This window comes from Macrobrachium nipponense, chromosome 28 (genome assembly GCF_015104395.2).
Source record: "Macrobrachium nipponense isolate FS-2020 chromosome 28, ASM1510439v2, whole genome shotgun sequence".
NCBI lineage: Eukaryota > Metazoa > Arthropoda > Malacostraca > Decapoda > Palaemonidae > Macrobrachium > Macrobrachium nipponense.
In genome coordinates, this window is record NC_087217.1 from 39887974 (window position 1) to 39914675 (window position 26702).

Genomic DNA, 26702 nt, shown 5'->3' on the forward strand with positions numbered 1-26702 from the left:
TAATGGGATTTAGCCATCTACCAATAAAAGCCTAATCTATCAAATAACAGCATACCTACTACTCTTTAATTATAATTGTAATATCAACAGTCGCATTCCAAATTCTTATTATTACAAAGACAACTAGCATCAGATCGTGAAGGGCCTTACGTAATTCAAATTAAGCATGAAGAAATAAAGGTGGCATAAGTTGAGGAGAGAAAGACCGCCATATGCCTAGAAGACACTGAAGGAGGAGAAACAAAGAGACAGTTATAAGAGAGAGGACAACAGCAAGAAGGAGGCAGACGGAAAGGAGACACAGTGTAATAGAGCTGAGTGTGTGGCTGGTGTCAGAAGAGCCGCCATTACCCTCTTAAGTATAATGGGGGCATAGGTCTTGACTTGTCATAGGGGTTATTATGGGAGTCGATTCTTCCTTAAGGTTGGACGTTTGTTTGGTCACAACCTACAATCATTGGATCAAATAATCGTATTTTAATGCATGATTTTAACTGCTCGGCATACGTCTACATTTATCGATGGCAAGCATGTGCGTTTTTGTTTTTGTTCGTTCTGCAGGTATGAATTCCAACGTTAATAATGTATCAAGTAATAATGAGACTATATCCTTATATACTATAAATATATATATATATACTATATATATATATATATATATATATATATATATAGATATATATATATATATATATATAGTTCGACGTTTCCAAACCATGATATTTAGTAACATTTTAACGTATACATAATTAAGGAACAAATATTACAGCACCATATTATTAAGGATACAAAATAGATTGAAAAATAACCATTTATTATAAAATATGTATCAGTATTTAGTCCATCCACCATCGTTGGCGATGACATCTTGTAGTCTACTGAGGACGGAGGCTACATGATTATAGACGATTTGTTGATTTTTTCTGAATATCTCCCATTCGGACATGGTATGCTGGAGGAGCTGCCTTGATGATGGCTCTTGGCCTGGGATCCAAGAGTTGACGATGGTCCCCCAGCAATTTTCCAAGAGATTCATATCACACCCCTTACTTGGCCAGTCCAGCAGGTCAATGTCTCGTTGCTCCTTAAGCCATCGCCTAACTATCCTGGCTGTGTGAATGGGACAGTTGTCCTGCAAAACAAACGTCACATATGTATATATTAACTATTTTTTACAAGAGGCGTCAAATTGTGAAGGGTGAGCTGGATATAATCTTTAATTTAAGGTTCTGCCTGTTTAGATCTCTCCTTTCTCCTGGTTTGAAAAGCTGAGAGATATTCCACCTTCGACCCCTCCCAAAGAGCTCGAAGCCATAAGTCTATCGTGGAGAGGAAGAAGGTGGAATTTCGCTTAGCTTTGCAAACCAGGAGGAAGGAGAGAGATTTGAACTGGGAGACGGAACCTTACGTTAAAAATTATGTCCAGCTCACCCTTCCGACAAATGACACCTCATATGATACTTGCATATCATATATATATTATATATATATATATATATATATATATATATATATATATATATATATATGTTGTCCTCTCTCTTATAATTGTCTCTTTGTTTCGCCTTCTTCAGTGTCTTCTAGGCCTATGGAGGTCTTTCTCTCCTCAACTTATGCCTTCTTTATTTCTTCATGGTTAATTTGAGTTACGTAAGGCCCTACACGATCTGATGCTAGTTGTCCTTGTAATAATAAGAATTTGGAATGCGGCTGTTGATATTACAATTATAATTAAAGAGTAGTAGGTATGCTGTTTTTTGATAGATTAGGCTTTTATTGGTAGATAGCTAAATCCCATTATTATAAGAGAGCGCCACGAAAACAGAGTTAATTCTTCTGTCGGTAACAGCAAGTAATAATATTATTACAACAAAAGTTGAACAGGAGGGTTTTCTTGCCTCCATGATGAGAAAATAAACCTACAGAATAGATTCAGTTATATTATTTTCCTTAAAGGAGAAATTAGAGAGAGGGAGCAGAAGTTATAAACATGTGCTTGAAAGGGTGGAAGTGAAGGATGGAAGGAAAAATGTTGAGGGAAGACGTGTGGAGGGCGACGGCCATGGTGGAGGGGCAGGTTTCATCGTGGGTCTGGAGGCACAGTTCCAGTGTTACCAGATCACATCCAGCCCTTGTGGCTGAAATGTGTTTACTTATATGTGTGGCCGACTGTACATATGTATCCATTTTCGTACGTATACTGAAGTTACCCCTAATTCATGGGATGCCATTTTCTTTTTCTGTCGGAGTAAAAGAGTAAAAGTTTTCTTTGCATCACTAAGTAAAGTTCGTAAGTCAGTCATAACAAGTCACACAATTAAATAAAATAAAGAAGACATGTATGTACATAAGTAATGTTTAGAGGAGAGAAGGTAAAATTAAATCAATTTAAAATCATGAACTAGCTAACTACGAGAGAGAGAGAGAGAGAGAGAGAGAGAAACATACGTCAAGTAGGTATAACTCTGGAGGGGTATCATCTTTAACCCTGGATAGTAGGTGCGACGGTCGCCCACGACCTGAGGAATGTTTAAAAATGGGTGTGATCGACCTGCAAGAGGCCAGCAGAACACACTACAATCATGTCAAAACTTGTGTTTGCCTTGCCTTTGTCCTTTCCCCTTTTCTGAGTAATTGTTTGTTTTGAACATGTGTGGGATACAAAGGCAAAGTTATCAAGTAGTGATTTCCTGTCTAACATTGTTGACACTGGGATAGTTTTGTACTGTTGGAAACTGTAGGTAGATGGTGTGTGTGTGTGTGTCCATTATGCATGCCATTGGTTGTGGCTGGATGCCTTATATTGCCATTTGGTCCAATTTCCTTCGAATGCCAATTTCTCAGTTTTTGCAAATTTTTTTCTGCATTTCTGATCAACAATGGCCAGCAGGCAGTATTCTCTGGGCATGGATGTCATCAAATTACTTCTAATGGAATTAGAAAGTGATGGTGATGATAATTTAGAGGTTGCTGACACCTCTATGGCAAAAAGCTCAAGTTTGTGTAACGAAGGGTTGGAGGCGAGGGAAATGACCTTGAAATGATTACGAGACAAGAAGGGGAGAGAGGGGGTGGGAAGTAGTGGGTCTGTGCCTTTTCTGGTGACAGATTACATCAGCTTATGTCAATAAACCATCGACACACTGTAGAGAGAGAGAGAGAGAGAGAGAGAGAGAGAGAATAACATTTCTGATATGACAGTAAATTACATCTTAGCGCAGATCTTTTTACATAATTCCGTTCCGGGATAATATGAGTTTATTCTATAAAAAAAAATTAGCCACTTCCTATTTCATTTAGGTACCTAAAAATTTGTGAAATTTTGACAATTTTTTGGGCCAAAATAACTTAACCCATTTTTACCTTTTTTTTTTTTTATTTTGACCTCTATGGGTCCAACACCTTTCCTGGTAATCACATATTGTAAATAGTAGTTTCAGGAAGGATTCCCTCAATTTTTGTGTGTATATAGCAAATTTTGTGTTTTTTGTAAATATTTTCGTAAATTATTGTTTGAGAGAGAGAGAGAGAGAGAGAGAGAGAGAGAGAGAGAATAACATTTCTGATATAACAGTAAATTACATCTTAGAGCAGACATTTTTACATAATTCCGTTCTAGGATAATATGAGCTTATTCTATAAAAAAAAATAGCCACTTCCTATTTCATTTAGGTGCCAAAAAAACTTAGTGCAATTTTTTTTTTTTTTTTTTTTTTTTTTTTTTTTTTTTTTTTTTTTTTTTTTTTTTTTTTTTTTTTTTTTTGCCAAAAAAACTCGCCCTTTTCTGCTCTTTTCAGATTTTGACCTCTTTGGGTCCGACACCTTTTCTGGCAGTCACATATTGTAAATAGCAGTTTTAGAAAGGATTCCCTCAATACTTTTTTTTTTTGTATATAGCATATTTTGTATTTTTAAAAAATATTTTTGCAAATTATTTTTTTGTACATACTTATTTTTTAAATATATTTCTAATATATATTTAACTTGTAGATGGGTATGATTTATCTTCTCAGTAGTGTTTGGCAATGGTGAAATTGATATTAGAAATTAAAATGTACAGCATAGCTACAGTTTTTTAATTTTCACAAATTTTTCTGGGCATTCGGGTCGAGCTCGACCCCACGCACCTTTAAAGGGGTACCAAAATAGCAAAACCTATCCAGGGCTAAAAAGTGTGAATGGGATCACATCTTCTGAAAGTACATTAACTGTATGTGCTGTAATTACATACCATAGTACATACAGATTGTACCAGCACTTTTCTCCGAGGTTAAGAAAGTAATTTTCAAAGAACAACAACACTGATGTTTTACTAGTAGATCACCGAGTTCTTATATAGTGACTAACACTGAATTACCTACTGCCTTTGTATTATTTTCAAAAATATAAATAGCATACACATAATCTACTACTGATTTTACACTGAAAAGCATGAAAACTTATACTAATTGAGGTATATTAGTACGTACTTCAGAAATTAAACAAAGTTTCTGAAGGAATATCATCTTTGAAAAGTGCAGTAACTTTGCGAGTGGGTATCACATCTTATAAAAGTACATATATGCACTAACTGCATATGTATGCATGTACAAAAATAAAAATATTACATTTTTAATAAAATATTCTATACAGAAAAGCTTTAAAATTTAAAAATTTGCATAATATATTAAACATAAACACTTTTGCCGGGTTTTGCAGTGCTTCTGGAGGGTTTGGAAAGTTCGCACTATTGTGAAGAACTCGTGTATGATAATTAGTTAAGTTCCGATGAAAAGTTCGCACTAATGTGAATTCGCGCAAATCGAATCGCATAAGTTCAGGGTATTACTGAATACGTTTTGCTACGTGACTATTTAATTTGTGGAACAAACATGTCAGAGTTTGAAGAAAGGTGCTTCATTACGCTGTTCATTTACTAAACAATCCGTTTTCTGTGTCAGGTTCCAATAAGTGATTTGGGCTTTTCCATTTGATTGACTCTCTAGCTGTTCTCGTTATAGTTAAAATCTTGCTTATCTTTTAGGAATAAAGTCTATTTTTGTAGTTCAGAGTTTAATTCGGTACCTAAATTAATTTTTGCAATTGTCTCGTGTGTTGGTCAAGAGATTTCATGTCTCTCATGCTGCCATGCAATCTATAAGAGCCTTCAGTCTCTTTACATATATAGTCATGCACACACAGTTGTACATACATACAAGTATTACTACTTGGTTATATCATGAAAGTATCGTGAATCACTCAGGTAGTATTCGCATTCTCCACCAATGACACAAATGAGAGTTGACTCCCAATGGTCCACCCCATATCCTACCCTTTTGGCACAGCACTAATATGTTTGCGGTGGCCCAGGTATAAACCAATCCACCTCCTAGGAGTTCTGCCCCCACTAATGTGAATCAACTCCCCACCCCAAATGTATTGGTGGGCTTCTGGACAAAAGTGAGGAGTCCCATCCCCAAAAACCCAGCCCCCCTGGATTGTGATGGGCCAGTCCCTGGACATGGTTCTGCCCTCGACATAATAATGGGAAAATCTTTTTACTATCTCTCAGGTCCAAACCATATCAGGTGGTGACTCAACCACCACAACTCCCACGATTAGCTTCAAATGCAAATCCTTGCCAACCCACGATCCCTTCTCAGATTCGCCTAAGCAGTTGAATTAGATCAAAGTGGAAATGTCCACGCCAGTTAATGCCAAAAGTTTTGTAGGCATTCCATCAAGATCTGGCCTTCATAGGAATGAAGGCAGGATCCCTTACTCCCTCACCACGTGAATGAACCTAATTGAGGGGAGCTCTTCTTGAAGTCAAGTACAGTGGTACCTCAACATACGAGATTAATCCGTTCCGAGGCGGCCTTCGTAACATGAGCTTTTCGTATCTTGAACCGCATTTTACATGTAAAATGCCTAATCCGTTCCAAGCCCTACAAAAACACCCCAGTAAATTTTATAATAAAGCTAAATTGACCAATAAACAATGAAATACTACAACAATTTGGACTGTTCAATACTTAAATTAATACGTACTAGTACTAATATGTACGTACCTGTAAATAAAGTGTATTAGTGTACATGGTATACAAGAAATACTGTACGTACATATGTACGTATGTAGTAAAATGTGGAACCTTACTTTTCGAGTGAGGCTATCTCCGAAAGTGGCGACAGAGGAGGAGGACAAACGGCAGAAAACTTCTTATAGTACGTACACTTAACTTTACGAAACACATTAAAAAATGTCAGGAAACATAAACTAAACTTTACGAAATACATTAACCCTCTTACGCCAAAACGTCTCCCGTATGCCAAGGCGGGTTTGGAGTGAGCGTGGAAGCGGAAAAAATAATCTTTTCAAAAAATCACAGCGCGCTTAGTTTTCAAGATTAAGAGTTCATTTTTGGCTCCTTTTTTTGACATTGCCTGAAGTTTAGTATGCAAGCATCAGAAATGAAAAAAAATATCATTATCATATATAAATAATGCAATATATGGTAGTGACAAAAAAAAATTCATACATAATTGTATTCAAATCGAGCTGTGCAAAAAACGGTTGAAGCTAACGAGTTACTTTTTTTTCGTTGTATTGTACACTAAATTGCGATCATTTTGATATATAACAAATTGTAAAACGATAAAAGCAACACAGAAAAAATATTATCACAAAATGGGCGGACATAAAAAAATGTTTTTTTCAAAAATTCACCATAAATCTAAATATTGTTCTAGAGACTTCCAATTTGTTTCAAAATGAAGACAAATGATTGAATATTACGATACTGCAAGCGTTTTAGCTTAGAATTGCAGTTTTTTACCATTTCGGACGAGTTATAGTTGACCGAATGTCAAAATTTTTATATATATTTCTTTTTATATGCAAATATTGCAAAAATGAGAAAAGCTACAACCTTCAAATATTTTTGTTTGTATTCTTCTTGAATTTGCGCACATTTTCATATATGAAACTCTATAAAACGCCTAATAAAAAAAGGAGCAAATATTAGGAGAATGCGACATACGCATTTCGGAGATTTGTGGCCGCGAATTGGCGCGCGGGGGGAAAGAAAGTTTATTTTTAAATTCACCATAAATCTAAATATTGTGCTAGACACTTCGAATTTTTTTCAAAATGAAGATAAATGACTGCATATTACTAGATTGTAAACATTTTAGCTTACAATTGCGTTTTTCGACTATTACGGTAGAGTCAAAGTTGACCGAACGTGGTTTTTTTTCTGTTTATCGTGATTTATATGCAAATATTTCGAAAAAGAGAAAAGCTACAACCTTCAATCATTTTTCGTTGTATTCTACATGAAATTGCACACATTTTTATATATAAAACTTTATGTAACGGCTAATTTTAAATAGTGCAAACATTTCGACAATCGCACGAAAAAATTTCTGATTTTTTTCGGAAGTTACCGCGCGGACATAAGGAAAATGTTTTTTTTTTATATAAATTCACCATAAATCGAAATATTGTGCTAGAGACTTCCAATTCATTGCAAAATGAAGGTAAATGATTGAATATTACTAAAATATAAGAGTTTTAGCTTAAAATTGCGTTTTTCGACCATTTCGGTAGAGTCAAAGTTGACTGAAGGTTAAAATTTTGGCACTTATCGTTATTTATATGAAAATATTTCAAAACTGATAAAAGCTACAACCATGGATTGTTTTTAGTTGTATTGTGCATGAAATTGCGTACATTTCCATAAATAAAACTTTATGTAACGGCAAATTTAAAATGGTGCAAACATTACCACAATCGCACGAAAAAATTTATCGGAAGAGTTACCGCGCGGATGTAAGGAAAAAGTTTTTTCATAAATTCACCATAAGTCGAAATATTGTGCTAGAGACGTCCAATTGGTTGCAAAATGAATGCAAATGATTGAATATTACTAGAATATAAGAGTTTTGGCTTACAATTGCGTTTTTCGACCATTTCAGTAGAGTCAAAGTTGACCAAAGGTTGAAATTTTGGCACTTATCGTTATTTATATAAAAAATATTTCAAAACTGATAAAAGCTACAATCATGAGTATTTTTTGTTGTATTCTACATTAAATTGCACACATTTTCATATATAATACTCCATATAACGGATAATTTAAAACGGTGCAAAAATTATGTCAAAGTGACGAAATAATTTTTGAGATGTGTCACTGATACTTTTTAGTGCGATAAGAAAGAAATTCGTGCTTGCGCGCCTGCGTAAAGATTGTAAACAAAACAATGCCTTGATCCGTGAACTCCCAGCATCCCCCAAGGCGCGTGATTCAAAAGTTTTCGGCTGGTAGGCCTATAATTATTTTTCCCCAAATTTTTTTAAAAACTTTTTTGAGTCGACGTTTGATACGTCCAATCGGCATATGGGAGACATTTTGACTCGATGTTTAATACGTCCAATCGGCGTAAGAGGGTTAACAAAACTGTAACACTCAACTTTACAAAAAACTTAAAATAATTTTTTTTTTTTTATACAAAATTTCAATTTCTTCACCACTTTCAATTTTCTGTTTTTTTGTAGTATCAATTGGATCTTCCTTTTTGCTTACTCCTACTAAAGGTCTCTTTAAAAAATAACTATCCAAGGAAGATTGCTTCTGCCTACTTTTGACAATGTTCCTGAAACGACTCAGGCAAACGTCATCAAACTGCGCAAGCATACGACCTGTGTAAGCCTTTTTGGGGTGTCTCTTTTCTACAAATGATTGCACCTTATGAAAAGAAGCTAGAGCATCCTTAATTTCTGCCATTGTCATAGGGTCGTCCTCCTCCTCCTCCTCGCCGCTGCTAGAGAACTCTTCTTGAACGACATTATGTTGCATGGCCTCCAACTCCTTCAGGTCATCTGTCGTAAGCTCCTCTTGGTGCTCCTCGAGAAGGTCATTGATGTCATCCTCGTCGACGACCAGCCCCATGGACTTGCCGAGTGCAACGATCTTGTCAAAATCTGGTTGCAAAACAGTTTCAGGATCATCAACTGTTCCTGAATCTGCAGCACCAGCTTTGCCCACGTCGAATCCGTCGAAGTCTCGGGCGGATACGGCATCAGGGCAGAGTTTCCTCCACGAAGAATTCAAGGTTCGCCTCGAAACCTCCTGCCAAGCTTGATCGATGAGTTGGATGCATATGACAACATCAAAATGCTCCTTCCAAAATTCACGCAAAGTGAGGTTTGTGGTATCGGTGATGTCAAAACATCTCTTGAAAAGATGTTTCGTATACAGCTTCTTGAAGTTCGATATCACTTGCTGGTCCATGGGCTGGAGGAGAGGGGTGGTGTTAGGCGGAAGATAAAGAACCTTGATAGGCGGGTGAGCAGGGGCATTGTTCAACAACAGCAGACATTTCAGAGGGAGGCGCTTCTCTTCCAAGAATTTCTTCAGTCGGGCCGAAACACAGATTTACCCACTCGGTGAACAAAAGTCTCGTTACCCCGGCTTTCGCATTAGCCCTCCACATCACTGGAAGCTTCTCCTTTAGCACTTTGTGGGCCTTGAAGGCTCGAGGAGTCTCAGAATAATACACAAGTAGGGGTTTCACCTTGCAATCCCCACTGGCATTTGAACAAAGTGCAAGCGTAAGCCTGTCTTTCATAGGCTTATGCCCGGGTAGCTTCTTCTCTTCCTGCGTGATGTACGTCCGACGAGGCATTTTTTTCCAAAAAAGGCCAGTCTCATCACAGTTGAAGACTTGCTGAGAACTGTAGCCTTTCTTGATTGTCATCTCGTCGAACGTCTTAATAAAGGCTTCGGCTGCTTTCGTGTCCAAGCTGGCCGCCTCCCCATGCCACACCACCGAATGGATGCCGGTCTGTTTACGTAATTTTTCGAACCACCCATGAGAAGCCTTCAACTCTGGGGTTGCCGTCTATGTCCCTTCTCCTCCGTCGTCTTCAGCCCGGGCAATCACATCGCCGAAAATAGCGCTGGCCTTGTGGCAGATTGCTGTCTCGGTTATTGTATCGCCAGCGATTTCTTTGTCTTTTATCCAGACAAGAAGCAGCCTTCCCATCTCATCATGCACGTGGCTCCTCTTGCTAGACAAAATAGTCACCCCCTTGGAAGGTGTAGCTGCTTTGATGGCTTCCTTCTGCTTGAGGATGGTGCCTATTGTCGACGGATTTCGGCCATATTCCTTGGTGATCACACTCAATCACATGCCAGCTTCATACTTCTTGATAATCTCCATTTTTGTCTCCAAAGAAAGCATCCTCTTCTTTCCTACTTCAACTTTCTTGGGACCCATGACTACGTATAAACGGTATGTAATTAAGTTATGTAGTACGTATACGTATGTAGTAAAGTTCTCACACAACACGATAAAGTAGTACTACAACGAAATCACTAACGAATTTACGTTAATAAATGAAATCGTATAGAACGAACAAATTCCGCGTGCTTACGATAACGATGCTGCTGGCGAGTGGCTGAAAAAGCACGCTGCTACGTAGATGCATGATGGAATCATGGGAGAGATGCTGACCAATAGGAGAGCAGGATCTTATGGCGGTGACTAGCATCAGGAACCAATGGGAGAGTGGGAGGATGGTGGCGAGTCTACTCAGTTGGCGGCAAGCGAGTTTTAAAATTGTTATCAGTGGTCCGGGCGAATCTTGGGACTTTACAGCAACAACCTTTCGTATCCTGAACTATTTTCGTATGTAGAGCCAAAAAAATCTTCGCATTTGCTTTCGTAACTCGAATTTTTCTTAAGTTGAGGCTTTCGTATGCCGAGGTACCACTGTACACAACTAAGTCTGTCATGAGGCACCCACTTCATCTGAATCAGTGTAAATGTTGCCATAAGTAATGGCACGTCTTTCCTGCCCAATTCCCCCAAATCAATGGCATGTAATATTGTTACTCACCACAAGTAAATCTGTCGACCACACAAAACATGTTTTTACTACTCATGTGAGTATATCCATACTTTAAGGGTTAATCTTTATAATGGCAAAGTTTGCCACAAAATTCATTTCATCTAAATTTCATCTGCTAATAGCTAGCTACATAATATAATAAACTGCGGTCAATTTAGGAACGCTTCCAGCCTGAAGGTGGTGGTTTAGGTCAGGGAAGATAAAGACTTATAACTACTTAAAAACTTTTTTAATTTGTCATAAATGCCAGACAACCTAATAACTGCCATTTCCAACATATTTCATCATATTTTTACAGTTAATGAAATAGAACACCATATAATTATAAAGTATGAAGTAAATGATGAAACATTATTAAAGTATATAAAGAATTAGGTAAGTTATAAGATAAGATAGAGTAAAAATTTATTTAGGAAACAATAGTAAATACTGCATATCTCACATTGTAAATAACTACTTTCTTTCTTGTGACCAATATCTCACTTCACTAACATCATAATTAGGTGTTGGTCGTTGCATCTGTGAAACCATAGGGTCTACTGGAAGACCTGGTCTCTGAATAAATCCTTGGTAATGCGGTTGTCGATGAAACCTGAACTTGCATAGATTCATTAATGAACCTCCACCCATAAGGTCATACTCTAATGACCGTACAGGGATGTTCTTCTCTCTTTCATGAGTCATTTCACTTCCATGTCCCATCACCTGCCTCTTCTCAAGATGATGCAATTCATTAACATTCATCTTAGGATGTTCAAATTGCATCCCATGGTGATGCATTTTATCCCTTTCAAGCTGCATTCCATCATGAGTCATCTTATCCCTTTCCATGTGGACGCCTAGATGGACGAGAGATTTTTCTCGTTCTAAGTTTACTCCTGTCAGGTCCATTTTCTCTCCTTCAACTTGCAAACCAGTCGGAAGCATTTTATCCCTATGTATGTGAATTTCACTTGATAAAGGCATCATTTGTTGCTGTGGCTGATGCTGAAGCAGCATAAGTTGTTGCTGTGTCTGATGGATATGTTGCTGCTGTTGGTGATGTGGAAGCAACAGCTGCTGCTGCTGCTGCTGCTGCTGTTGCTGCTGCTGCTGTTGCTGCTGCTGCTGCTGCTGCTGCTGCTGCTGCTGCTGCTGCTGCTGCTGCTGCTGTTGCTGTTGCTGTTGCTGCTGCTGCTGCTGCTGCTGCTGCTGCGGTGGCGGTTGTTGGTGTCGGTGTTGCTGCTGTTGCTGATGATGCAGCTGCTGCTGCTGTTGTTGTTGTGGTTGTTGCTGCTGTTGTGAATGTTTCACATGAGGTTCTACAGTGACAGCTTCACATGTATGAGTGGCCATGTGCTTTTTAAGGGATTTGTTAACTTTAAAATCTTTGTTGCAAACACTGCATTTATATGGCTTCTCACCTGTATGCTTCTGCAAGTGGCGCTTAAGGCTGACATTCTGATTGAATTTCTTACCACATATTGAGCATTTAAATGGCTTCTCTCCAGTGTGAATGAGGTAATGTGTCTTCAAGCTTGCCTTCTGGGCAAATGCTTTGTCACAAGATGTGCACTTGAAAGGCTTTTCCCCAGTGTGCCTCTGCATGTGTGTTTTGAGACTTACATTCTGAATAAAGGCCTTCCCACAAATATTACACTTGAATGGCTTTTCACCTGTGTGTATAAGCATGTGTGTTTTAAGGCTACCATTTTGCACAAAATCTTGACCACAAACATTACACTTATATGGTTTTTCTCCTCTGTGAATTAACATATGAGTTTTGAGGTTACCATTGTGTGTGAAAGCTTTGGAACACACTTTACATTTATAAGGACGTTGCCCCGTGTGAATAAGCATATGAGAGTTAAGACTACCATTACTAGTAAAGGCTTTATCACACAAGGTACATTTATATGGCTTCTCTCCAGTATGACCTCGTACATGAACTTTATAATAGCTAAATTTTGTGAAGTCTTTTTTACAGAAGCTACATTTAAAAAGTTCCTGCCCTGTGTGCAATTTCATGTGAAGCTTATAATCCCCTTTATGAGCAAAGTCTTTACCACATTCTTCACACTTGTGGGGACGTTCACCAGTATGAGTAAGTATATGGGTCTTTAGATTGTTGCTCTTAGTGAATCCTTTTCCACAATGGGGACATTTGAAGGGTTTATTCTGGGAATGAATCATCATATGAGACTTCAAACCATCTACTCTTGTAAATTTCTTGGTGCATATTTCACAGTTGTAAGGTCTTTCTCCTGTATGTTCAAGCATATGAGTTTTCAAACTTCCATTTTTTATGAAAGCTTTATCACATTGAGTACATTTGTAAGGTCGTTCTCCGGTATGGATTAACATGTGTGCTTTTAGATGACCAGTTTGACCAAAATCTTTACCGCATGTTGGGCATTTATAAGGCTTTTCTCCCGTATGACTACGCATGTGAACTTTCAGGTCGCATCCCCGAGGGAAATCTTTTGCACAAATATTACACTTGTAAGGACGTTCACCTGTGTGTATCAACATATGCATTTTAAGACCACTGTTTTGTGTAAAACATTTATTACAAATTGTGCATTTATACGGTTTCTCCCCAGTATGAACAAGAATGTGTTTCTTTAATGTTTGCATAGTAGTAAAAGCTTTAAAACACTCATTACACTTAAAAGGACGAACACCTGTGTGGGTACGCATATGAACCCTTAAATCCGTGTTTCGAACAAAGTCTTTATCACAATATGAACACTTTGCAGGCCGTTCACCAGTATGGCGAAGTATATGAACACTTAATTCACCCATCAACAGAAATGACCTATCACATAAATGACAGCTGAAGGGACGCTCACCTGAATGTCTCATCATGTGTGTTGTAAAATGACTTTTTAATTTGAATAACTGGGAACACTGTGGACACCTGTAATAACGAAATGTTTTGGGCTTACGTAATTTCCGACCTGTCTTTACATTTGGAGCACTGCTGGATGATGTATTCTGAGGAGGAGGATTCAATGGAGTTATTGTAAATGGTGCTATAATGGTTCCTGGTATTATTCTTGATGGCTTTGGAGCAATTGGTGTTAGAGTCTTTGTGGAGCTAAAAAATGGTGGATTTTTTTTCAAATTAATTTGATTTAAAGATTCTGGATGATTAGATATATTATTCTCTAAATTCTTGTTAATTTCCAGAATTTCTGAAAGGTCCCCTGAGTTGTCTTTCCTTGCACATGATAACATGCTTACTTCATTATAAACTAAAGTTTCTGAGTGTTGCTCTTTATTGATAAGTGACGACCTAATTTCTAAATTAGATAGTTCAAAATTTGGTTCTGACTTAGAAATTGCCTGAAGACCATCGTCTGCATTTTCTCCCGTAACAACATCAGTTTTACAGTTATTATTACATTCATCTGTCTTTATGCCTTGTTCACTTATATCCCCCTTGTCTTCATTCTCACATTTTTCACTAAAAACCTTATGACAGGATTCAATTTTATGGTTATGGGTCTTTGTTAAAGGTTCTCCCTCCTCACCACTCAAGATGATGAGTTTACTTTCTAAATCTTCATTGCCAATACTATTATTCAACAAGTCCTCCTTATTTTCACTCTTTTCTATCATCTGATTAACATTTTTCTCGGTTAACTCTATGAAGTCCCTCGTGTTTTTCATGGTACAAACGGTAGAGATGGCACTGATATTTGCTACATTTCCTTTACTTCTTCGAGTATTGCTAGGTTCACAGTCACAGCCACTAATTCTTTCTCCCATGACTTCTGCACTCTTTGAAACTGAGGTACAGTAACCCTCAGCATCACTTGAAATGTTAGTAACTATCACTTCTTCATTAGTTCTAATATCATCAGAAGTTCCATGATTTTCTGATGGCGATCCCTCACAACTGTGTAGTTTTTGTAAGTGCAATTCTTCCATCATGGCTATATTATCAAATCATCTTTATGGAAACCTCATGCAGTACAGTTTAATAAATAGATATTTTGTAATTTGGTTAAAACAATTACTGAATGTAATTCTTTATCTACAGCCACCTGCAGCACCTTCCCCTCAAATATATTTACTGTAATCTACAAATCAGAACATTCAAAATAATTTCAAAAGTTATTAAGGCCAGCTAAAACATGGAAATAATGCCTACCATGAGAGTACTATTTTTTGTCATTTGAAATAAAAGAAAATTTTTGTACTTCCAAATTACATCTCACATTCATTAAAAGTAAATGAAGTAAAATAACAGGAATGCTGAAGTTGAAAAATCCTCAAGAGACAAGTGTGTTATATGCAGCTTGGCTTCCAGGCCTTTATGTTCGAATTTGTTTCATCACTATGGTAAAACAAAACTGCTGAAGGAAGAAGCCATCAGGACCATCTGCAAGATAACTTGTACTCTTCCCCGTCTCGAAGAAGCCACCAGGACCATCTGCAAGATAACTTGTACTCTTCCCCGTCTCATCTATTTGCAAAATAAAGTAATAACAAATAATTAGGTAAATATTAGTTTCCAGAGAAAAAAAACAAGGTAAAATAATTATGTTCAATAAACACAAACCTCATATTTCATTTATACTAGAGTACCATAACCAATAAGGTGAAGCACCATCCTAAAATACAGATCTCAATAGTCAAAAGACTACTACTGACTACATCAGTACTATCGAGGTAATACCAGAGGACTCAAAGGGATTAAGAGGGGCACCCCTGGTCAAAGTAGGAAGACAGTACAGTGTCAGTAAACTGTAAAGATATTACCATTTTTCTAAGGTTTCCAACTTTCTAGATATTCAATAAAAAGAAGTAAACATACTGTACATAAAATAACAATTTCACAAGTAAACTGTATTTTTCATAAAGTACAAACCTGAAGTTCTTTACATAGGGATTTAGCTTGTGAATGCAAGCTGGAAAGGCCATTCAAACTTATTGACAGGTAGGGGAATCCCCACCCACTTCTCGGTTTGCACTCCACTTTACCTTCCAACCCAGGTATCGGAGTGAGGGGTGGCTATGTTGGGCCATAAAGGTAGACACTTCAGGTCTGTAAGTTAAGAAAAATAAAAATTATGTATTTTTTAAATTTACTATTTGTTCCTAGACAAACATAAAGCTTCGTTCTTTGCACATACGGGGTGTAGCAGATGCTAGACCTCTGGACCATTAAGTAAAGGGTTTGGATGTCATTTAGTCAATTAGGCTGTAAGAACCCATACTGAAGCATCGTACACAATAAAACTGGTAAATTTGATTAACGACCTTGCTTTATGGTCTGTCCTCCTCTCCTTTTACCATGAGAGAAGAGGAACAAGCATCGCTTCATGGCCAATGAAAAGACTGGCACTCAGTCAGATAGCTAAACTTCACTTACCTATGTCCAGCTTGCATACAGAATGGCACTCCATTTACCAAAGAGAAAGTTAGAATAAAGATAGGGGGAGAACCAGCCACTCCTAACCTACCTCCTGCCAACCGAATACCTAGACAACTTGATACCTATCCTTAGGGGAACTGGGCTCACAATTCAACCCATTGAGCAACCACCACTGGTCCATGGAAAGCATGTCCAAGGCTAGTGGATAACATTCTGAAGGTAAATTGTGCAGGTGATCTTACCCATTCACTTCTCTGGAAGTAATACCTAAAAGCCAACAGGTTCCTACTTTGTCCAAAGTACAGTAGATGTTGATGATCGGCCTGCATCATTAGCTCTTGTCTGGGCTGCAATTCTCCTTCCACAGTGGAAGAGACAATGCCTGCAGATCGATTTTCAGACCTACAAGGTAAATGTACACAGAAAAATCCTTCCTTAAATCTGTTAGTACTAACTGAAGAGTTGTGAACATATGAATCTAAGGTGTTGAGTTCCTTCATGATAGAACTGAAGCACTTAAACAGGACTCAGTAGTATCTCACAAAAGTCACAGCTGAAAAGTCCATCAGTGAGGATAATGAGAAAGGTTAAAATTGATGTGACTGACAGTTCTGAATCTCATTACAATATTCAGGACAATTCCATACACACAGATTTCCATCCTCCTGAGTGCCATAAATACAAGAGTTAGACTCAAAGAGGCTATGAGTCAAACTCCTGAAAGAGAGTCATGACCCTCTGGGGAAGATCTTTTGAACTCCTTAGAAGCTATAGCATTCTCTCTATCTTGGAGATTCAACCTTCATAGGGTCCTTACTGTCTCTTTCTGCCTATATGAATCTTTTCAAGGTTGTCAGACTCCTAGAATCATACTCTAGATAAAGGTTGACCATGCCTGTTAAAAAATTGGGTAGAACGAAGCTTCATGACAAAGGTAGCTGAGCAAAACACTGCTACCTGCTGACAAGCAGGTCTGACCATACAGATACCACGCCTCCACCACCAATAATTGGAGAGCATTCTAACCTTACAGACAGCCGTTCAAGGAACGAGTACTCGAGAACTCCAATATATATTGAAGAAAGGCGCCTCTCATTGGGGGAGAGGTTAGAAAACATCTAGGCATGCAGTGCCATAGCTCTCAATGCTCTGAGATACCAGCAGCTGAAATCACATCACAATTTTTGAAAGTAAAATGTATTTTTCTTAACTATACAAACCTGAGGTCCTTTACAATAGGAATTACTCATGGCCATTAAAATTCTTGAACAAGGTGGTTAGGCAGTAACTACTGACTGGTAGGTGGGGAGACCTGCCTGCCCAGAAGTAAACATTCTCAATTTGCCTTTCGGCCCAAGTTTCAGATTGAGGGGTGGCATATGGTGGGCATTAGTGTAAAGAGCCTCAAGTTTGTATAGTTAGGAGAAATACAATTTACTTTCAAAAATTGTGATATGTTCTTACAAAATATATAAACCCTCGGTCCTTTACAATAGGAAGATTCATTTTTTGGAGGGGGGAATCTTAGTGAGTCTCTAGAACTGATTGGAGTTCAGTACACGCGGGCTATTCCTCCTGGTTGAAAGAGTGAGGAGTGCATCGCCACTGAAAAATTGATCGGAGAATAAGAACTGCAAGATCAAGAGGTAGACTTCTGGACCTTTTCAAAATGAGTGAGGAACCATAACTCATACGTAAAATACTGGGAAGAATATTATGAGTTGGAGGCATTAAGGCAAGGATACGAAACGTTCCTGTCTTATTGCCTGTCTCCTTCTTCCCCCAGATAGAGGAAGGAGAGAGATTGCCTCTGTGATTCTGATGAGAAAAACTGAAAGGAAACACGATGTGTAGGCTTACCGCATCAAGCGCCCGACCAGCAAGTGTAAGTTCAAGTCCTATTCTCAACCCGAAGGAAGAGATGTAGAAGAACGAGGAGGGAGAAGGAGGAGAGGCCAGCCACTCTTGCATCCTTCTTACCTCTAGAACTGCACACCATAGGCGAGATGCAACTTGTCCTCTTGAAAAAAAAGTTCCCAGGACCTGTGGGCAAAGACCCGAAGGAAGAAAGACATAATGTGGTCCTAATGGGACTACATACAACTATCTCCCAGTTTAACATATTCTTCAGAATGCGATGAAAGGAACAAGAGAATGCAAGTGACATAGCTATCTGCAGAGAAGTTCCTCATGATCTTGCAGAACTTGGAGGAAGCCATGGTCTGAGACACTTTTCCATTGGCAAGTCAGCAATGGAGAAAGGAAATTGACATCCAATGAAGGGTGTTGAGTCTTCCACAAGTACAGCAACACAACAATAGGACAAAGTAATGATTGGTCTGGATCAACAAATACAAAGTCCAAGGTGTAGGGGATCATGAAGGATTCATACCCATCAAACAGATGCCAAATGATTCAACATCCGAGACAGAGTCGCGTCACGAAACCCGCCTTTTGAAGGGTGATGTTGAAGAGGATCCATGCAACTCATCTATCCTTTTCACCAGTGCTAGGGCGGGACGGCATGCAGTCTTGGAAAACAAAACTCTGTCTGATGATTCTCACAAGGGCTCTTGTGTCCTAAATGAGAGTCAAATGCCGCCCAGAGGCCTGAGGTCCCTGTGGTGGCAAGATAGAGAGAAGTTTCTCATCAGTAGTAAAATCTCAACTAAGGAGAAACAATACTACTTACATGAAAGACTATGGCAAGTGTGGGCCTACATCTTTCACAATTGAATCGGAAGAAGTTAACTTTCGCGATTCTGACGAGAGAAAAAGTCTGGTCAATAACACCAACCAGTGAAGACGGCTCTAATCCCTGAAATTTGCAAAGAACTAAAGGAAGATTTCAGCTATTTCATTGCTATTCAGCTAAAAAGCGTGTGCTTCCAATGATGGCCGGAAGTCTTTAGCTGTGTAAAACACAGTGATGTGCTGCCTGACAAACCACTTCTTGTCACTGCATAGGTTGGTTCAGTGAGGAACTCTTCTCTTTACCCAGGAAGCAGAGCTATCAGGGCAGGCAAAGTCTTCCAAAATTCACTCCAATTTGGGGTGAACAACTAGTAGTGGAACACTTATGAATTAGAAAAATTTATACAGGCAACAAAAAACTGCTGTAATTGTCAGAAAAATAATTTTGAATCATCACAATGGCCTATGGGTCAGTTGAAACGGAGTAGATGACTTATAGACTTCTGTTGTATTGTGGGGTAAACAGAAAGATGGTAATGGGTCTAATGAGACATATCTCTGTCTGATGATCCTCAAAATGGCAAATACAGAGCACGAGAAGGAACCATAAGCAAGAATCAAAAGCCAACCATAGACATGTCTGTGTTGCCCGGACAGAGAGCTTCAAATTAGTAGCAGTTAACCCTCGGCAGAGGAGAAACAATACTAAGTTGAACAATATTTCCATGAGAAGTCAGTACTCTGTCCCTTACTCAACTCCATATGAGTTACTTGGTAGTACATTCCATCTTGGAATGCGTTAGGCTTATAGAGCTATCGAGTGCACTACAAATACACTCGCACTACAAAACACTCGGGCACCTGCATGTTAACCAAAACAGGAGCGAATTAAACCTTATTGTTCAGTGATAATGCCACTCCTGTGGTGTTGCTAAACAATACCACTGGTTGTCTCAAACCCAAAACCGGAAACTCTTGGGAGGCTTATTAAGAGAAGGTACTTATTGTCTCGGTCACACATCAGAGGAACTAATCTATAGGTATGCGCCTATTACTTGGATGATGCAACTGATAACAGAAGCATGTCGCGAGGCAAATATACAAGTATATTCGTAGACTCCTGTTGATCAAGCACCAGCCTAATTCTTCTTCACTTCGCAAGAGAAAAAGAATAAGGACTGGAAGCAGACCTCCTTCATTTTCTAATGAAAAGAGCGAAGGCGAAGCTGTCCTGAAGGAAGGCTTCTAGGTGACAACAGGACACCTAAGACAAGTAGTTCATGCCAAACTGGTTATTCCCAAACAGGAACACTGGAGATGTGGAGTTCAAAACTTCTTAGTGATATCCATTCTGAACCGGTTGAAAATACATCCAGTGAGATTCTAAGACAGAACCAGGAACATAGGCTTTCGTATCCAAACTCTGGGGAGTAGACTCTGTAGAATTCCTCTTATTCCCTTGTCCATCCCAGTGTAACCCAGGAAGTAGAGGGAAAAAGAGAGGAGGATTGACTGCTGTTCTCACCAACTCTTCTGTCAGAACTAGCAGGAGAGGGTGATAATGTGCATGATCATCAACTTGCGGTGATGATAGCAATGCACAGACTCAGGAAAACGTGTTCACCTCAGTAAAAAAACACTTCCTGAAGGAAGAGCAGAGGTCTCACCCACCAAACCAAGCAGTCTCTTCCACCAACTGGTTCATTCACGCAAATGTGAGTGAGTGTTGAGTGGAGCTGAATGCGCCAAAAATTGGTGAGAAATTGCAACGTCTTGCCATGTATCTGTCTTCTCCAGGATAGAAACCTCACAAGAGGACTACACAGAAAACCGCCTCTCCAACTCTCATGATGGCCTGTCTTAAAAGACAGACATCTAAAGAACTTGTAAGACATTAATTCTAGCGATCACAAGCAGGGGAAAGTCACTGAATGACTCACACCCCACTCCTATTCTGCACCAAAATCGGGGAGGCGAGTTGTTTCTCTAGCACTGAATTTGGATGTACAATCCCTCATAGAGGTTTATACATTCAGTGTCTTGCAAATGAGCTTTCTCCGATGTAGTACTAGTTTTCGAGATGGAATCTTAGACCTAGTGGTAGGAACAAGAACCGAAGTTTGCTTTCTTATAGCTTCCCGAAACACTATATCCAGGGGTAAGTTTAACTGGTTCTCACCCTGAAGGCCTAGGATAGCCTACAGGAAACCCAAGTACTTCCTCTGTGAAAGGAGGCAGACCCTTCGAAGTCCCACTGGCAGAGCTTCAGGGTAGAGAGTATACCTTCTTCTTAAGACCAATCAAGTCTAGGAGAAGAAGGGGAGGAGGAGGTAGAAGACAAGGATGAAGATGACGACGACTTCATCCTGTGCCTCGCTCTGTCTGACAAGATGACTCCACGACTCCATGAAAACCACAACACACGAAAAGAGGGTGCTTATGTCATGGCACAGAACCAATCTAATCAAGAGCAGAGACTTCGTTCGGCAGAGACAAGTGTACTTGACTCGGCAGAGCTGAGCACTCCACTTGGCAGAGTCAAGTGAGATGAGCAGATCACGATCACATAATTATGCGTGGTAATTATCAGCAAAGAAATATAACTTCCTCCCAATTCACTTTTCTCCTTCGAGGCCGAAACCCCAAGAAAAAGAATAAAGAGAGATTCTGTGGCTGCTGTCCATGTATTCGGACCCTAAGGTTCAAGACACAAGAACAGGACTTGATATGCACCAAGAAAGTGTTGGCATGTAGTATCATGCTCTGCATAAGCCCAAACGAGACTTAAGAGCGAATGGATATTGCAACAAACCAAGCACAGATAGCCCTTTTAAATTTCCAGGAAATCAAGCATTCAGCGAGACTCCTGACTTGTAACAACAATTATCAGGAATGCCTGCCTCACCCCTCACCCAAGTATTTTGAAATTACAGAAAACAAAACACTCGGAGAACACTAAAAATCCAATGCAATTCAAATGCTCAACGAGACTCTAGAATCTTGTCAGACAATCACCAGGAGAGATCCTTCTTCAACTTCCATAGAAGTCAAGGAGGAACAGGCATAGAACCAGTCTTATATACGAGCATTTAAGACTGGATGAAGAGTGCAATTCAACAGAATATGCACTTAGGGCTCCTAAAACATGAGACACCACAGGATACTGCAAATTGGAATCTGCCCAAAGGATGGAAAGAACCACAGAGAACACAGTCTCCAGGTGTTAGAATCCTCAGAATCGGAACACCAGGTGGGAATCTACAAGGCATTGATGAGCACTCCGTTAGCAAAAAGGGACAGAACCATTAATGTCTCGTCCTTTCTCCCATCCTGTGCCCGAACTAGGATGGTCCTTCAACAGTTCTGGATGCTCACTCATCAATAAAAGCACAAGTACTTAGAACGACTCGCGAACAAGTGCCTGACACAGCACCTGTCCATAGGCAAACCTCTCGACAGGTTACGGGAATGAAAACAGAAGCCTGCACTCCTGCGGCTCCTGAAACACAAGTCCAGGGGCAAGAGAATCAGTGCCCAAGCCCAAAGGTCAGGAAGAGAGACAAGGGAACCCATGCCTCCTCAGCTTCCCTGCTTCTCCAGGTGTACGATTCCTTGGAATTTAGGCACCAAGTGAGAAACTACTAAGCACTGACAAGTACTCAGGAAGTGCTGGACGCATTGGCAGAAAAGGATGAGTCGCTTGCATGGCTCGATCCCTACTCTCATCCTGCACCACTGTCAGGACGGTGAGAGGTCTCTGTCACTGACAGAAGGGACGCACAACTCAGGGAAACTCATGAACAAGAACCCGACCCTGCACCTGTCTACAGGCGAACCTCTACACAGGTGATGGGAATGCGAGCAAAGGCCTGCACCCCCACTGCTTCCAAAACTCAAGACCAGGGGCGACCAAATCAGTTCCTGAACCTGAATGTTGGGAAGAGTTGACGACAGATCCCACTACCTCCTTGAAAGGAGGTAATCCCTTAGAAATCCTGCTGGAGGATTTTTGAGGGGAGGAGAAGCTTCCTTACACTTCTTGGCCAGAGAAGGCTGTTCCGGATTCCAGGGCCTCCTCGAGCTTCAGAAAAGGAAGGGAAGGACAATGGGGGAGATGTTCTTCCTCAGGACTTCTACAAGATGAAGCACAGTCATTATCAGAGGTAGAGCCAATAACCACAGGGCAGCTACACAGACTCCTGGATAACATCAGCAATTCAATATGATTTTCCACAGGGAAACTGTACACACACTTGAGGGCCAATACCACAGCATGCAATCGTGTCACAGGTACAATCCCGAGGGTAGGGATAACCAACAGGAAGAGATATCCAACCAGCTATGGCTGTGATCTACTTCACTCACTGTTAGCCCGCAGACAAAAGAAAACAGGACTAAAAAAGAAGGATACTACTCTTGTTCCAGCCCTTTCTCGCCCGACAAGCGAGCGAAGAGGGCAAGGGAGAAGGAAGAATACCGGGAGAAAAAACAAAGAGCAAACCTCCAAAGTTTCCCTCCGGTAAATTCTCCTAAAGCATAAGCATAAATGTCAAATTCAATAATAAATAAATATACTGTCGTACCCTTACTAATAAATGGCAAGATTAAGTGCTAAGGATGTAAATACACCCTTGCCACTGACCCAAAAATAAACGAAGGGGAAAGGCTATCACAAAAAGTGGGTTTGTATATTAATTATTAATATCAAACACACTATATATTCAAAACATTAAAAAAAATAATGATCCCACCTGGAAATCATGATTAATAGCTAGTCAGCAAAAGCTCACAAACATACGTCTTCATTGGATGATGCCGAAAACAAATTGGGAAGGTTTACATCTAAGCAGGCAAGTCTCCCAGCCTACCAGATGGTAGTTACTGCCTAACCACCTTGTTCAAGAATTTTAACAGCCGTGTTCCAGCTTCACCATAAGTAATTCCTATTGTAAAGAACTGAGTTTGTATATTGTGTAGGAACACTCAAAAGTTTAACCAGATAGGAACATCTAGGACCTTGAACGAGAGCACTTGTAGGTCTGGACATTACTCAATATGGACACATGGAAATCGAAGACATAAGATAAAACCTTCCAGAAAAGAAACCTTTCTCCATGCTTAAACCGAAGTAAGCAATGAGAGAGAGAAAAAAAAGGAGTCCAAGAGCTACTTGTTATACTGAACAGTGGCCAGGTGTAAGCTCAGAACCTGGAAATCTCAAACTACTTTGCCATACAGGTGATTAGGGACCATATATCCCAGTTACCTGCCTCTGATTGTAAGAGCTGGTGTCAAAAGGTATCTGGGCATCAGCCCTAAAGTGAGACTCACCCTTCTGAGCAATGCCCAGGTGTACATCCTTCTTCTAATTTGATGTGCCCAACCACAAGAGCATCCCCAGGGGGAAAAAATTCTAATGCTCTTGTGGGAAAAAATCTAGTGGCACTACCATGTACAGCTCCCATAGTCCTGCCACATTCTCAATCCCCTGAAGACAACTTCTTAGGACTCAGGAGAGGAGATGAATTTACCCTTGGAACCCGCCTCAACAAGAACAACAAGGGAACTAAAGAATGGTGAAAACACCAAGTGAGTTGTCCCTGATACAAAAGGAACGTTTGTGCAACCTCCCCAGCTTTGCTGAAACAAGAATCCTAAGAAAGCTCCTGTTCCTGCCATAAACCAGCTACCCAGGTACTCACTCTTTGGGCAGGAAAGAGGATAAAAATCTCAAGGTTCAACACCACTAAACTTGAAAGAGAACGATGTTCTATGGCCAAAACTATGCCCCAACCAAAGCCCTTCCGAGAGATTAAAGCTGGGGTATCTCAGAGACTACCAATATGTGTGTATCTGAAAAATGCCCATACTTTTAGACCCTCAAAAAAAAAGAGAGAAGTCACTCTCCCTCAACTTCTAAAGCCAGTATTCAGCATTTCACAGCCCCAACTAAGGGTAAGGTCCCATTGCAAGCTGCAAATAAGATGAGGGAATGGACCAGAAAAGAGCAAGAAATGTTGGGGACTCAAAAGAGACTGATACTTTCTTACAAATGGCAGTCACATGGGAAGAATGCTGCCCTTGTATTTCCCTTTCCTTCTTCCTTTAACCACCTTTCTGAAAATAGAAGAGTGATTAAATGTAAGACAAAACTCCCAACCGGATAATTCTAAAATTTCACAGGAAAAACCAAATTGAACCTCCACTGTCCCAAAGACGAGAAGGTTAATGGAACATGAAAGTTACACTGCAGTATCTTATAGGGCCAGGAGCCTATAGGACACTACCCGGCAAAGACGGGTGCTGTTTGTCAACTGCACCAGCCTTGCCGCAGCTTCTACTTCAGTGATTCTTAAACTGGGGGGTTGCGCCCCTGAGGGGGGATGTCAGCAATTTCCAGGGAGATGCAAGCCGTAGGAAAAAACATAAAATTCTCTAATTATATTCATTATTCTCTTAACAAAAGTAAGGAACTATTATTCAGAAGTCTATGAAAACATGCAAAGTTTTGTCTTATAACCTTAGTTTTTACAGTAGTCTCCTCTAGTTAGATTCATTTGTCTTACCTTGTTTTGTAATTATTTACCTCCCTCCCTATCCCTCGAAACCCTTTCTCTTTATCTTTTTTCATTTTCCTTTAAATCTAGGAGGGAATTTTACTCAAAGATACAAGTGAGGTGTGGAGGGAAGAACCAACTCTTAGAGGGGGCGAGCTAATAAAAACTTTAAAGAACCACCGCTCTACTTCATCCTGAAAGCATTAACTAGAGCCCAGAACTGGACCATCCCCTCTCCCATCACTGACTCGGTACCAAAATTTTTCCCACCAGAGACTCAAGACTTACTGTATCTCGTCCTGCACACAAGTGTTTGAATATAGCCTCTTCCTCCTTCATGTCATCCAATGCCTTTGCATATGAGAGAGAGAGAGAGAGAGAGAGAGAGAGAGATACTCCTCACTCGAAGACTGTCCAATGATAATCTAAAATAAGGCTAGAAGACAGACCCTCAAGTTTGCCTGTGGTATTAGTTAGGCACTAACCAAGATAGAGTTCTCCCTTCGATGAGTCAGAGGTGATGGTAGAAAGTCACTACATATGCTAGAAAACTCAATTAACAACTGAAAAATCAGGTGGGCTCTATTATAATTATGGGTAAGGAATAATAAAATTCTATTTAATTACAAAAATATCATTTTTATAAGCGTAACATACCCAGTAATTATACAGCTGAATCCCACATTGATATGTGGTTGGGGTTCATGGACATTTTCAAAATATATATAGAAAAATTCATAAAAGTTTTATAAAACTTTAGTTGTTCTTTATCTGGGAAGAGAGCCGCTTCAAGTAGGTACTGATTCTAATGAGCGCTCTTCTCAACCCATAAGTGTTGCAATAGTGTGGCCTTGAACACCTCTATCAACACAGAAAGCTTCCCAGCTGAGGAATATACTGCTAGCTGAGGAAGTTGTTACCAACCAAAACCACTAAAAGACAAAACAACCAGACAATCGGAGATCAAAACCTAGCCCCTGCCCAGAGCTAAAGAATTGTCATTAATATCCAAATATTATGCCTTCATCATCTGAATTAAAAACAACAAATGAATACTCTCAAAATAACCCCAAGATTACTTGGTTCTAAAATTATGAGGAGCAAAGGTGTCTCCATACATTCTCCCCAACAATTGTGCCTGCTACTGATAAAGGTCCCGGTGTTATGCAATTGTCGTAAGCAGTTTCAATTT

The 26702-nt window shown here is 39.5% G+C and overlaps 1 protein-coding gene across 11 annotated transcripts in view; it reads right to left on the reverse strand.

Moving 5' to 3' along the window:
• Nucleotides 1-797: 797 nt before the first annotated feature.
• The window catches only part of LOC135201681 (zinc finger protein 227-like), a 203830-nt gene continuing 177925 nt past the window's right edge, over nucleotides 798-26702 (reverse strand). For 9 of the 11 annotated variants that reach the window (XM_064230812.1, XM_064230807.1, XM_064230809.1 and 6 more), the window contains one exon: nucleotides 11091-15347. In XM_064230812.1, the coding sequence (XP_064086882.1) occupies nucleotides 11348-14812 (3465 nt within the window). In that variant the 5' untranslated portion in view covers nucleotides 14813-15347 and the 3' untranslated portion in view covers nucleotides 11091-11347. Of the gene's footprint in view, nucleotides 1133-11090; nucleotides 15348-26702 lie in introns of those variants that run through there. The other 2 variants (XR_010311585.1, XR_010311584.1) reach the window with 1 other exon arrangement.